This window comes from Coregonus lavaretus (assembly GCF_964263955.1).
Source record: "Coregonus lavaretus genome assembly, chromosome: 2".
In the NCBI taxonomy this organism is placed as follows: domain Eukaryota; kingdom Metazoa; phylum Chordata; class Actinopteri; order Salmoniformes; family Salmonidae; genus Coregonus; species Coregonus lavaretus.
In genome coordinates this window covers 22,782,096-22,797,355 of record NC_139989.1, presented here as the reverse complement: position 1 = coordinate 22,797,355, position 15,260 = coordinate 22,782,096, and the positions used below count along the sequence as shown (strand labels likewise).

Sequence of the window (15,260 nt, the reverse complement as noted above, 5' to 3'; positions counted from 1 at the left end):
GGGCACACGGCGTGGACGACGGGGCTGCTGGAGGCAGCTACAGGGCGCATCGGCGATCTAGGAGAGGAGGCCACCAGGTTTGGGGGGCTGGAAGGGTGGTTGGCGGAGCCTAGAGGTAGAGCAGAGCCAACTCCCCGTACTCAGGCTAGGCAGCGTGAGACTGGGCAGGTTCCGTGGTATGCGGAGCCACGTACTGTGCCGCGAGTGTTCCGGCACAGTCCTGTACGTCCTGTGCGAGCACCACGCACGTGTCGTGCTAAGGTGGGCATGCAGCCAGGACGGAGTGTGCCGGCTCAACGCTCATGGCCTCCAGTACCCCTCCTCGGTCCCGGATATCCTGCGCCAGTGCCACGTGCTGTAGTGCCAGTACGAGTGCACAGCCCTGTACGTCCTGTGCTGATGCCTCACACAGAGTGTGTGGAAATAGGCATTCAGCCAGGACGGGTTGTGTCAGCTCTCCGCTCCAGACCGTCTCCACAGTCCAGTCCGGCCTGTTCCTGCTCCCCGCACCAAGCCTGTGGTGCGCGTCGCCAGCCCGGTCCGGCCTGTTCCTGCTCCCCGCACCAAGCCTGTGGTGCGCGTCGCCAGCCCGGTCCGGCCTGTTCCTGTCCCTCGCACCAAGCCTGTGGTGCGCGTCGCCAACCCGGTCCGGCCTGTTCCTGTCCCCCGCACCAAGCCTGTGGTGCGCGTCGCCAGCCCGGTCCGGCCTGTTCCTGTCCCTCGCACCAAGCTTGTGGTGCGCGTCGCCAGCCCGGTCCGGCCTGTTCCTGTCCCTCGCACCAAGCTTGTGGTGTGCGTCGCCAGCCCGGTCCGGCCCGTTCCTGCTCCCCGCACCAAGCCAGTGGTGCGCGTCGTCAGCCCGGTCCGGCCCGTTCCTGCTCCCCGCACCAAGCCAGTGGTGCGCGTCGTCAGTCCGGCACGGTCCATGCCTGTTCCACCGGTGCCTGGTCCGGCACCGGTCAGCTGCTCCACTCCGGAGCCAGAGCAATCCGCTCCACCGGTGTCCAGTCCAGCTCCGGCCAGCGGGGCCAGACCAGACCAGGGGCGCTACGGGGGGGTAGAAGGAGAGTGGTGGTCCCGCCCGGATCCGGATCCGCCTCCGAGGCGGAATGCCCACCCGGCCCCTCCCCTGTTGTGTTTGGTTGGCGTGGTCGCAGTCCGCGCCTTTGGGGGGGGGGGGGTACTGTCACGCCCTGGCTCTGGGGACTCTTAAATGTTGAGCCAGGGTGTGGACTTGTTATGTTTAGTTTTCTATGGGTTTTGTTCTAGATCGTTTATTTCTATGTTGGCCAGGGTGGTTCCCAATCAGAGACAGCTGTAGCTCGTTGTCTCTGATTGGGGACCATACTTAGGCAGCCTTTTGGCATTTTAGTTTTGTGGGATATTGTTCCGTATGGTTTGTTGTTATTACCTAGGACTTCACGTATCGTTTTGTTGTTTTTGTTCGTGTTGTGTACACTTAATAAAGTATGTACGCCTATCACGCTGCGCCTTGGTCCGCTTCTCATAACGATCGTGACATCCACAGCCAAACCCATTCCATAATGTCTACCTCTGCTAAGCTTCCCAGTAAAGCAAGAAAGATAATCACGCATCCCAGAAAAGTGTTAATAATAGCCCACGTTAACATATGTAGCTTAAGAAACAAGGTTCATGAAATCAATAATTTGCTAGTAACAGATGACATTCATATTCTGACAATCTCTGAAACTCACTTAGATAATACATTTGATGATACAGTGGTAGCAATACAAGGTTATAACATTTACAGAAAACACAGAAATGCCAATGGGAGTGGTGTTGTGCTCTATATTCAGAACCACATTCCTGTAAAGCTCAGAGAGGATCTCATGTTAAATACTGTTGAAGTAATATGGCTACAGGTTCACCTGCCTCACCTAAAGCCCATTCTGGTGGGAAGCTGCTATAGACCACCAAGTGCTAACAGTCAATATCTGAATAACAATTGTGAAATGCTTGATAATATATGTGATATCAATAGAGAGGAATACTTTCTGGGTGATTTAATTATTGACTGGCTTTCATCAGCCTGCCCACTCAAGAGAAAGCTTCAAACTGTAACTAGTGCCTGCAACCTGGTTTAGGTTATTAATCAACCTGCCAGGGTAGTTACAAACAGTACAGCAATGAAATCATCAACATGTATTGATCATATCTTTACTAATGCTGAAGAAATTAGTTTGAAAGCAGTCTCCAAATCAATTGGATGTAGTTATCACAATATAGTAGCCATATCTAGGAAAACCAGAGTTCCAAAGGCTGGGCCTAATATTGTGTATAAGAGGGCATACAAGAAGTTCTGTAGTTATTCCTATGTTGTTAATGTGAATAATATTTGTTGGTCTGTGATATGTAATAACGAGCAACCAGACACTGCACTTGACACATTTATGGAATAGCTTATCCCAGTTACTAATAATCATGCACCCATTAAGAAAATTACTGTAAAAACTGTTAAATCCCCGTGGATTGATGAGGAATTGAAAAATTGTATGGTTGAGAGGGATGAGGCAAAAGAGATGGCAAATAGGTCTGACTGTGCAACCGATTGGCAAACATACTGCAAATTGAGAAATCATGTGACTAAACGGAATAAAAAGAAGAAGAAACTACACTATGAAACAAAGATAAATGACATAAGAATGATAGTAAAAAGCTTTGGAGCACCTTAAATGAAATTTTGGGCAAAAAGGCAAACTCCGCTCCATCATTCATTGAATCAGATGGCTCATTCATCACAAAACCCACTGATATTGCCAACTACTTTTTTTCATTGGCAAGATTAGCAAACTTAGGCATGACATGCCAGCAACAAACGCTGACACTACACATCCAAGTATATCTGACCAAATTATGAAAGACAAGCATTGTAATTTTGAATTCTATGAAGTAAGTGTGGAAGAGGTGAAAAAAGTATTATTATCGATCAATGACAAGCCACCGGGGTCTGACAACTTGAATGGAAAATGACTGAGTATAAAAGCGGACGATATTGCCACTCCTATTTGCCATATCTTCAATTTAAGCCTACTAGAAAGTGTGTGCCCTCAGGCCTGGAGGGAAGCAAAAGTTATTCCCCTACCTAAGGATAGTAAAGCCCCCTTAACTGGCTCAAATAGCTGACCAATCAGCCTTTTACCAACCCGTATGTAAACTTTTGGAATGAATTGTGACCAGATAAAATTCTATTTCACAGTAAACAAATTGACAACAGACTTTCAGCACGCTTATAGGGAAGGACATTCAACAAGCACAGCACTTACACAAATGACTGATGATTGGCTGAGAGAAATTGATGATAAAAAGATTGTGGGGGCTGTTTTGTTAGACTTCAGTGCGGCTTTTGACATTATCGGTCATAGTCTGTTGCTGGAAAAACGTGTGTGCTATGGCTTTACTCCACCTGCTATATTGTGGATAAAGAGTTACCTGTCTAACAGAACACAGAGGGTGTTCTTTAATGGAAGCCTCTCCAACAAAATACAGATAGAATCAGGAATTCCCCAGGGCTGCTGTCTAGGCCCCTTACTTTTTTTCAATCTTTACTAATGACATGCAACTGGCTTTGAGTAAACTAGTGTGTCTATGTATGCGGATGACTCAGCACTATACAAGTCAGCTACCACAGCGACTGAAATGACAGCAACACTTAACAAAGAGCTGCAGTTAGTTTCAGAATGGGTGGCAAGGAATAAGTTAGTCCTGAATATTTTAAAAACAAAAAGCATTGTATTTGGGACAAATCATATACTAAACCCTAAACCTCAACTAAAGCTTGTAATGAATAATGTGGAAATAGAGCAAGTTGAGGAGACTAACTTGCTTGGAGTAACCCTGGACTGTAAACTGTCATGGTCAAAACATATTGATACAACAGTATCTAGGATGGGGAGGTCTATAATAAAGCGCTGCTCGGCATTCTTAACAGCACAATCAACAAGGCAGGTCCTACAGGCCCTAGTTTTGTCGCACCTGGACTACTGTTCAGTCGTGTGGTCAGGTGCCACAAAGAGGGACTTAGGAAAATTGCAATTGGTTCAGAACAGGGCAGCACGGCTGGCCCTTGGATGTACACAGAGAGCTAACATTAATAATATGCACGTCAATCTCTCCTGGCTCAAAGTGGAGGAGAGTTTGACTTCATCACTACTTTTATTTGTGAGAGGTATTGACATGTTGAATGAACCTATGCATACCCCACAATACATGCCACCAGAGGTCTCTTCACAGTCCCCAAGTCAAGAACAGACTATGGGAGGTGCACAGTACTACATAGAGCCATGACTACATGGAACTCTATTCCACATCAAGTAACTCATGCCAGCAGTAAAATCTGATTTAAAAAACAGATACAAATAAACCTTATGGAACAGCGGGGACTGTGAAGCAACACAAACATAGACACATGCATACAAACACACGATATCATACGCACTATACACACGTACACATGGATTTTGTGTTATAGATATGTGGTAGTAGAGTAGAGGCCTGAGGGCACACACTTAATATGTTGTGAAATCTGTTATGAATGTATTGTAATGTTTTTAAAATGTATAACTGCCTTAATTTTGCTGGACCCCAGGAAGAGTAGCTTCTGCCTTGGCAGCAGCTAATGGGGATCCATAATAAATACAATTACAAATAGGATAGAAGAGGAGAGAGTAGTGGGAGAGAGAGAGAGAAAGATTGTGACAGCGCATCACCATCTGGGTCGGGGCTGAGTGGTTAGGTTTGGAGGAAAGAGAGAAAGAAAAGGAAACAAAGTAGTGATCATAGACCTGGAGGGGGGTTGCAGTGAGATTAGTAGGCCAGCATCCTCTAGTAAAGATGAGGTCAAGCGTATTGCTTGACCTCTACTGACCACAACTACTGACCACAAGTACTGACCACGTCCATACTGTAGGGCCCAAAGAACCTGCAACGTAACGACACAACTACTGACCAGAAATACTGCTCTTGTCTGCATTAGCTCGGGTCCAGCACTGGTCAGCACTATACATTATAACTACTTAAATAAGCATAAAGTAGCATATAATATCCACCAACAATAATTGTAACTCTTGAACCATTCAAGCCAAACCAATTTTCACATGTTCAGGCTATCCTATCAACCAACCAATCAATATTTTCATCTACCTACATGTTCAACTATAACCAGTCACCACCATTACTACTGCAGACACTACCACCAACTTTCACATAAATGTTCAGGATATCCTAACTTCTAATTCTTTAAGACTTTTATTAGATAGAACTACAGCTAGCTATCAGTAGGTCTACATACAAACCTATTATACATAGTTCTTCAACTACTGTAGTTTAGACATGTTTGTGATCTAACTGCCCCACAATCCAAATTAATATGGTTGATATAGTAGTCTATAAAAGTAATCAGAGCATTTTTACATTTAACTTTGACGATATATATATCTGTTTTGCTGTAAATAGTAAAGTAAAACTTTTTACCATCTACCACTACCACAAAAATGCTTTTAAAGAGTGAATTACCATCTAGTTTATATAGCGCTTTTCATTACATGCTGCTGTGGAAGCTGTGGAAGACCATCGCCCAAGACCATCGCCCAAGACCTGCCAGAGCTCTACACTTCTCAAAGATTCTGTTAAAACAAACAAAATAAATGTAGAGCTCTGGCAGGTCTTGGGCGATGGTCTTCCACAGCTTCAGATGATAAGGTGTTGTTCAGACAGGCAGTTCAGAAAGGCAGTATCTTAAGCGTAGAGCGCTTCGATGGCACAGAGCGGGAGCAGCATCAGTCAGTTACTTAAACAAGCCCAGAGCTCTTCCATCAGGCACCTCGTTCATTGTCTTCTCCTCCTCTGTAGGTAGGCTGGATAGTTTTATGTAATCAAATAAAGCGTGCATGTTCAAGATGTATAGATGTATAGATGTATGTATGTATAGGTCGTCGCAGGTCTGTAGGGAACTTCACAATTGCTGTAATAATCGGTACACAATCGTGAACTGCATTGATCACTTTTAATGTAATCTCAACTGCAATCCAGATTGGTTCTGCTATTATTTGGTTCTACTATTAGATGAAGCACAGTAATAACACATTAATCTGTTGTATAAATAAACAAAATATCTCTGCTGTGCTTTTAAATGGTAATGATAACACATGGGAAATTCAACTAACTTTTGGTTGTCTTTTTGAGTGGGTGAATATAGGTTGTAATCTCATTGATCAATATCTCATCCGAATATTACCCAATTATCCATGTTGAAATGAAGTGGTGTACCCAGTGGGAGGTGTTTGTCTGGCCATGGTTTCACTTCTGTGGCCAAGGAGAGCAGAGGTTGGCTGGGATGGGTATCCTAAGAGAAAATGCCATAAATAGGCAACTACAATATTACTCACATTTGGTGCGTGTTGAATAGAACATAATGTTACACTGCTAAACACAGAAGTTCACATAACCTTACCTGAACTGAACTTGCATTGTTTGCACATTTGGATATTACTTTGCAGCATTTTGTATCATATTGGCCAGCAATTCACATTCCATTTGACAGCTAGGTTTATTACTTGAGAGACACCTTGCAGTTTTGGAAAACACTGTCTCGTTTGCTATCAAAGTGTGGTGCAGTGCTGGTAAAACAGTGAATAACTTCACTGCACAGTTAGCTATGCTTAGCTAGCTAGCTAGCCAGCCAAACTTGCATAGTTAGCTAGTTAGCTAGTAAGCAACCGTTTTTGCTCGTGGGCCTTTAATTAACTTCTTACTCGCAGGGTGGTATGTTTTGAACTACATCTAAACTGCTTGTGAATGGGCATTTCATAACAATCAGGATGGGAATATTTATTTAGAATGTAGTTGTTTATATGGGCATGCACACATTAATCTTCTTTAATCACAAAAGCCCATTACCACCTTAAGCTCTTTAAAACAAGCACCTCAACATTTATGAAGATAGTTATGTTTATGGGTGTTCCACAAACTGTGTGTATATTATGATATCCTGCTATTCCCGAAGGATCGAAAAATCTCTTCAAGGAAATTACAGTAAGAGAGTCCTTTCAGCCAACAAGGCTCATTATGTGGGAAAGCAGCACAAACCCCTGACTGGCCGCGCGCATGCATCAGGCTGATGTCTGGGTGGTTGGTCCTTATACCATTGGGAATTTGAGACAAAATGTATTATTAAACAGACTTTGTTGTAGACCCACTTCCTCTCTGCTTTCCTCATGTCAAATTAAAAGTCCCCCACAAGTTATACTTTTTTTGTGCACATATAGCGCATGTGCAGGACTTTTATTTTTAACTTCTGGATTTCCACAGACAACAGTGAAGAGGTGACTCTGGGATGCTGACCTTCTAGGCAGAGTTGCAAAGAAAAAGCCATATCTCAGACTGGCCAATAAAAATAAAAGATTAAGATGGGCAGTCTGAGATATGGCTTTTTCTTTGCAATTCTGCGTAGAAGGTCAGCATCCCGGATTCGCCTCTTCACTGTTGAAGTTGAGACTGGTGTTTTGCGGGTACTATTTAATGAAGTTGCAGTTGAGGACCTGTGAGGTGTCTGTTTCTCAAACTAGACACTCTAATGTATTTGTCCTCTTGCTCAGTTGTGCACCGGTGCCTCCCACTCCTCTTTCTATTCTGGTTAGAGCCAGTTTGCGCTGTTCTGTGAAGGGAGTAGTACACAGCGTGTACGAGATCTTCAGTTCCTTGGCAATTTCTCGCATGGAATAGCCTTCATTTCTCAGAACAAGAATAGACTGACGAGTTTCAGAAGAAAGTTATTTGTTTCTGGCCATTTTGAGCCTGTAATCGAACCCACAATTGCTGATGCTCCAGATCCTCAACTAGTCTCAAGAAGGCCAGTTTTATTGCTTCTTTAATCAGCGCAACAGTTTTCAGCTATGCTAACATAATTGCAAAAGGGTTTTCTAATGATCAATTAGCCTTTTAAAATGATAAACTTGGATTAGCAAACACAACGTGCCATTTGAACACAGTACTGATGGTTGCTGATAATGGGCCTCTGTACGCCTATGTAGATATTCCATTACAAATCAGACGTTTCCAGCTACAATAGCCATTTACAACATTAACAATATTTACACTGTATTTCTGATCAATTTGATGTTATTTTAATGGACAAACAAATTGCTTTTCTTTTGAAAACAATGACATTTCTAAGTGACCCCAAACTTTTGAACGGTATTGTATTTCAATACTTGTATACACAAAAACATTAAGGTACTAGGAGAGCATTATCATTGGAACTTCTAGTCTCTGTCCCAGCTCTCTTGGAAGAATGAACTGAAACTGTCATCCAAGCTATGTGTTGGAGGTCCTGGTGAGCATTTATCCCTGGTCTGGTCGTACATGACTGGCTGCAGTCCACTTCTTCCATGCGGAGTACTAATAAGCCATTGTGGCGGTGATGGCAGTGGTGTTGCCTGCTGATCATCCCAGTTTACAATCACTGATAGAAGTTGCACTTTCAGTCCCTTGTTTCTTCATTTGATCTTCAACTTTGGCACAAGCCTGAGCGTAAATTCCTCAACCTCATCCTCCGAAGTAGCAGCAGAAAGGATTGGTTTCCTGACAAACGCAAGTAGCTCGTCATCCACATTTTGATGGTTGACCTTCTTTTTCTCAGGTGCCAGTCTTGAGCATTGTCTGTAGCGGTTGGTCTTGAGTGTTGTTCAGGTGTGTATGAGCAGAGGGTCATGGCTCGGGGACCACATTTCGAAATTGCACCTTTTGTATTCTACTATTCTAACTCTCAACAGTAAGTTGAGACTGAGTTCCTAAAATAAAAATATATAAATATCTGTGGGCCACCAGTTGCCCATCCCTGCTGCAGACCTTGCGGTTCGGAGTTGAGTTCCCAATAAAATGTCAGTGTATAATTCAAATGTATTATCATCAATTATTCTTGGCTGAAAATAAGGTATCCTATTTTCTGAACAGCATATTGTTAGATTTAACTAAATTCCGTCTGCTTATTGGGACAGACATTAATGCCATTTTGCGGGACACATCTAATAAGACCATCTACAACCCACACGCAACCAAGGTTCTCCAGCATATACTCTCTACAACCTCATTGATGCCTGGCAAGCACACAATCGTAAAGCAAAAGAGTACACTTTCCACTCAAACGGGCATAAATCATTCTCACAAATCGATTTCATATGATTATCTACACCTCTATGTTCTTTAATCAAGAAAATATAAATTTCACATACTGTATGAGCTCTGCCAACTTCAAATTTCAGAATCTCCTAAAAGAGCCACAACATGGTGTTTCAATGTACTACAAAATCAAACAATATGTGATCAATTTGAAATGGAACTAAATTAATTCATAATAATTAATAAAAATTCAGTCGATGACAAGGACATACTGGCCGGCCAAACCCTCCCCTAACCCAGACGACACTGGGCCAATTGTACGCCGCCTCATGGGTCTCACGGTCGTGGCCGGCTGCAACACAGTCCGGAATCAAACCCAGATCTGTAGTGACACCTCAAGCACTGCGATGCAGTGCCTTAGACTGCTGCGCCACTCGGGAGGCCCCGACTAAGTCCTTTCTAAAATAATTAAGAACTCTTCTCTCAACAGAGGAAGCCACCTCGCTGGGAGCCCAAATCTCTCTCAATTAACATTGGATAGCATTAATAAAAGCAAATCACCTGGATGGGACAGTATTCCTCCTGAGGTCTATTTAAAGTGATGTGAATACAGTACTAATTTCCCTTTTTATAAAAACATTTATGGATGCCACCCAGTATTCCCCTATCTTTGATAAATACAGATATTAAACTGTTTCCCAAAATGTTGTCGTCCCATCTCGAGACTTACCAAAACAGACCAAAGCAGGTTTGTTTTAAAAGCGTTTATCCTCGGATAACCTCCATCGACTATTACATATCTTAGATCAGGGAGGGGCAACTTTGATTGAGGTGGGGGCCACAAAAAAACGAAACTCATCATGAGGGGCCGCAGTGGCTCGTGGGTCTGCATATATGATAACTGATGGTCAATGGGCCCCACACCAGTCAGTAATTCTTACTACAAGTTTAGATAGCTGGCCGCTAGACTAATTTACTAATCTAAAAATGTTTTGCTGACATGGGCTAATTGAGTGACTGCTGATGCACAACCACATTTCGAAATTGCACCTTGTGTATTCTATTATTACAGTAAGTTGAGACCCCAACTCAAAACAAAAAAAAATTTGCCACCAGTTGCCCATCCGTGTCTTAGATGCTTCATCAGAAACAATTTTTCTGTATTATCTCTCGATTCAGAAAAGCTTTTGATAGACTAGTATGGTCATGGGTTGGGGTTATCTTTGTATGCATTTCTTTAATTGTTTTTGTACCTATAACCCCCTTCTGAAAAAAATTACAAAACTCAGTAAAAAGTTGGGGAAAAAATAAAAATATTTATAATATTCACTTAAATATATTCACTTAAAACCGCTGAGTTCCCACTGGGCACAAACTGGTTGAATAAACATTGTTTCAACGTAATTTGCCAATGTATTGTGACGTGGAATGTACGTGGAAAATACATGGAAAAAAATATATAACATCAATGTAGACTTTTGTTTTGAGGTTGAGTTTGTCATCATGGTAACCAAATTTCAACATCGACAAACCTTGTATAAAATATGTTGATTTTGTAACTTTAAAACAACATCAGATCTTCAACATTATATCCACTATCAGAAAAATATGTGCCTGGAGAATTGATCTATCTACAGCTACCCTTTGATCTCCCATCCAGGGTTTTAATCAAGCCCTGCTTAGCTATGATATTTGTCACAGACTATTACCAAGGTGCTATCATGAGAATGATTGTTGAGAGCTCTTCTCAGATGTTAAGTCCCCTATTTAGGTTCTGACTGACATTTTGGTGTTCAAAGCCCTCTGTGAACGTTGCAGGGTCCAATGCTTTATAATAACAGAAAGCCCAATCTGTGTGCTTTCCGCTACCACTGTCAGTGGAGCTGACTTGAAGTGTCAGGTTTCACACCCCACATTTGCATAGGTAGTGACGTGTCACATTTTCTGGCCTATCCAGACAATGAATCAATTTCATCTGCCCTGCCTGGGAGACGGAACATTAAAGGAGACAGTCTAGCCTAGCGATTTCAGCAATCGTGGTTTCATCTCTCTGTGATATTCTCAGCTGGATTTAGAGCTCTCAACATGAAAAAATACTAATGGCCCGATTCAATCAGATCTGCTTTAGCCAAAATCCGCATAGCTGATGTTTTGACAGTGTCTGAGGTGGAACTGCGTTAGATCTGTGAAATCCACAATGGTTCCCAGCATTATACCTAAAGAGGACATTGCCATTGCTTGCACTGAGTTGTATTGAGAGAAATCCCATACAGCCTTGTTTACAAGTTCAAACACTGGAATGTTGAGATGTAATCTACACCTTGATTAGGCTGATAGAAATCCTCATTATTTTGTTTAATGATCACTGGGCGAAAAGGGTCCATATAAGGGGATATCTTTACATGGCATGTTTTTGATATTCTAGAGAATACAGACCATTTCCAATGGATATTTTGAGTTTTGGGGATATGCACCATAGCCTGACAAATTCTGAATACAGATGTGTCTTTTAGACATACATTGAGTGTACAAAACATTAGGAACACCATCTTAATATTCAGTTACACCCCCATTTGCCCTCAGAACAGCCTCAATTCATCGGGACATGGACTCTACAAGGTGTCGAAAGCGTTTCACAGGGATGCTGGCCCATATTGACTCCAATGCTTCCCACAGTTGTGTCAAGTTGGGTGGATGTCCTTTGGGTGGTGGCAGTGGTGTAAAGTACTTAAGTAAAAATACTTTAAAGTACTACTTAAGTCGTTTTTTGGGGTAGTTGTACTTCACTTTACAATTTCTATTTTTGACAACTTTTACTTTTACTTCACTACATTCCTAAAGAAAATTATGTACTTTTTCCTCCATACATTTTCCCTGACACCCAAAAGTACTCGTTACATTTTGAATGCTTAGCAGGACAGGAAAGTGGTCCAATTCACACACATATCAAGAGAACATCCCTGGACATCTCTACTGCCTCTGATCTGGCGGACTCACTAAACACAAATGCTTAATTTGTAAATTATGCCTGAGTGTTGGAGTGTGTCCCTGGCTATCCATACATTAAGAAAACACAAATTGTGCATCTGGTTTGCTTAATATAAGGAATTTGAAATGATTTATACTTTTACTTTTAGCAATGACATTTACTTTATATACTTAAGTATATTTAAAACAAAATACTTTAAGACTTTTACTCAAGTAGTATTTTACTGGGTGACTTTCACTTTTACTTGAGTCATTTTCTATAAAGGTATCTTTACTTTTACTCAAGTATGATAATTGGGTACTTTTTCCACCACTGGGTGGTGGACCATTCTTGATACACATGGGAATATGTTGAGCGTGAAAAACCCAGCAGCGTTGCAGTTCTTGACACAGACACACCGGGTTTGGCCGGTGTAGGCCGTCATTGTAAATAAGAATTTGTTCTTATTGCCTAGTTAAATAAAGGTAAAAATTAAAAATTAAAACATTGGTGTGCCTGGCACCTACTACCATGCCCCGTTCAAAGGCACTTAAATATTTTGTCTTGCCTATTCAACATCTGAATGGCACACATACACAATCCATGTCTCAATCCTTCTTTAACCTGTCTCCTCCCCTTCATCTACACTGATTGAAGTGGATTTAACAAGTGACATCAATAGGGGATCGTAGCTTTCACCTGGATTCACCTGGTCAGTCTATCTCCTAATGTTTTGTACACTCAACGTATATGATATTGGGATTACTGCGAATATCACACATGGACATTTCCTATGGCCGGATATCGACTCATTCAATATCCTGAGATATGTGACATCCTATTTTCTCTCTTCATGTTGACAAATACTGACTGTATACATCGCATATCTGTGTTTTCTCAGCACATTCAAGATATGAAGCTATATTGATTGTAGATATACTGCTCTTGGCTGAGGTCCATATCCGGATCTTGATATGCTTTTCGATATGCTGAAAATAAGGACGATTTCTGATGCATTTCTGAATTTTCAGCACATGCTCAATAATTTGACAAATATGAAATCCATGTTTTTTTTCATGCACAAATCATTTTTGACAAATATTAACTCCATATCATTCTTTCAGACACTAGCTATACTTTTGTATTCCCTCAAAATAAAGGTGTGCGCAAACCGCAAGCTAAAAGCACTGTAACTGGTATCACATATTTTCTGCTGTGGAGTTCCAACTGTCATATTTTTTATTTGGGTGCCACAAATGAGTGTGTAAATGGTGTGTGGTCAAACTGACAACTGGAGAAACAAGGAAGTGAGAAGATGTTCAAAAAATACCTCAAAAAAGTAAAAGCTAAAGTGAGTAGCTACTGTATGTAATTTGAGATGTTTTATTTATCTTAGTAACTAGAATCAAGAACGTTAGCTAATTTGGCCAGCACCCAGTAGGTATAGCTAGCTAGCTAGGTTTGATAGGGGGGTAACGTTAAAAGCTAACTGGTAGCCTATCTAACTAACAAATAACGAAATTGCCTTCCCTTCAGGGAAAAACATTTTTACCCACTATCAAGCCTCAAGGTGACAGCTAATGTTTAAAACGTTTAGGCATATTTTGTATTACTGGTTAGCTAACTAGCAACTTGGCTTGTTCCAGTTAGTTTTCTTGTCATGAATGAAGCAGGTAGAGTAGCTACCAGGTGGTATGGTTATGTGGTTATGGGAAATTACAATATTTTCTTGCAATATCGACACAATTTTGATTCATGATTTATGCATTGACAGTTTGGAGTGGATCACAGACCAACACTACCACCACGTTGGGTCTGGACTGCGAGGGACTGCTGCTGATGACCCAATATGCACCCATCGCATCCATCGTCCATAACAAACAGGGCAGGCAGGGGTATTGAGGGTGTGCAACATTTATTTTCTGTTAAATCAATAAAATAAATGTTTAGCAAAGATTGGCATCTTTAGAGAAAACGTGTTGCAATTGGAGCTCTGGATTTGCTATGCTGCATTTTTTAAACAAAAATAGCAGAGATGTGCCTTCTACAGTACACACAGTACCCCATAATGACAAAGTGAAAATATTTTTTAGACATTTTTGCAAATGTATTGAAAATGAAATACAGAAATATCTCTTTTACATAAATATTCAAACCCGAGTCATTACATTAGAATTACCATTGGCAGCAATTACAGCTGTGAGTCTTTCTGGGTAACTCTCTAAGAGTATTGCATACCTAGATTGTACAATATTTTCCCATTATTCTTAAAACAATTATTCAAGCTCTGTCAAGTTGGATGTTGATCATTGCTAGACAGCCATTTTCAAGTCTTGTCATAGATTTTCAAGCTGATTTAAGTCAAAACTTTAACTAGGCCAATCAGGAACATTCAATGTCGTCTTGATAAGCAACTCCAGCGTGTATTTGGCCTTGTGTTTTAGGTTATTGTCATACTGGAAAGTGAATTAATCTCCCAGTGTCTGGTAAAAAGCAGCTCAAAAGTATTGTGGAGCTCCTACACCTACATATAAACAGTACCGACACCCAAAATGAGTACCGGCACCTGCAGTGTGTGCCAAGCTTGTAGCGTCATACCCAAGAAGACTCAATGCTGTAATCGCTGCCAAAGGTGCTTCAATAAAGTACTGAGTGTCTGAAAACGTATGTAAATGTAATATTTCCGTTTTTTATTTATAATAAATTAGCAAACATTTTTAAAAAAAACTGTTTTTGCTTTGTCATTATGGGGTATTTTGTGTAGATTGATGAGGGGGGAAAAAACTATTTAATCAATTTTAGAATAAGGCTGTAACGTAACAAAATGTGGAAAAGTCAAGGGGTCTGAATACTTTCCGAGCACTGAATATTACCCAATTATCCACATTGAAATGATGTGGTGTGCCCAGTGTGTTGGGTCTTCCTAGTGTCAGGGACTTCCATCTGGTTTTGCACAATTCAACATCTGTGAAGAGTAAAATAGACATGATTGTTACTTGGCATCTACCAGGGTTCTGTGGTTGCCATGGCGCTGTGAGGTAGCCTAAGCAGAGAGCTCTGTAAATATTGTACATTTTATTTTTTACATTTTACATTTACATTTTAGTCATTTAGCAGACGCTCTTATCCAGAGCGACTTACAGGAGCAATTAGGGTT

The 15,260-nt window shown here is 41.4% G+C and overlaps 1 protein-coding gene across 1 annotated transcript in view; it reads left to right on the top strand.

Annotated features, from left to right (window-relative positions):
• Positions 1-14,708, top strand: part of sugct (succinyl-CoA:glutarate-CoA transferase) — a 237,238-nt gene extending 222,530 nt beyond the window's left edge. The window contains exon 14 of the mRNA XM_084147019.1: positions 13,878-14,708. Within this exon, the coding sequence (XP_084003145.1) occupies positions 13,878-14,005 (128 nt within the window). The 3' untranslated portion in view covers positions 14,006-14,708. The remainder of the gene's footprint in view (positions 1-13,877) is intronic.
• Positions 14,709-15,260: the final 552 nt, after the last annotated feature.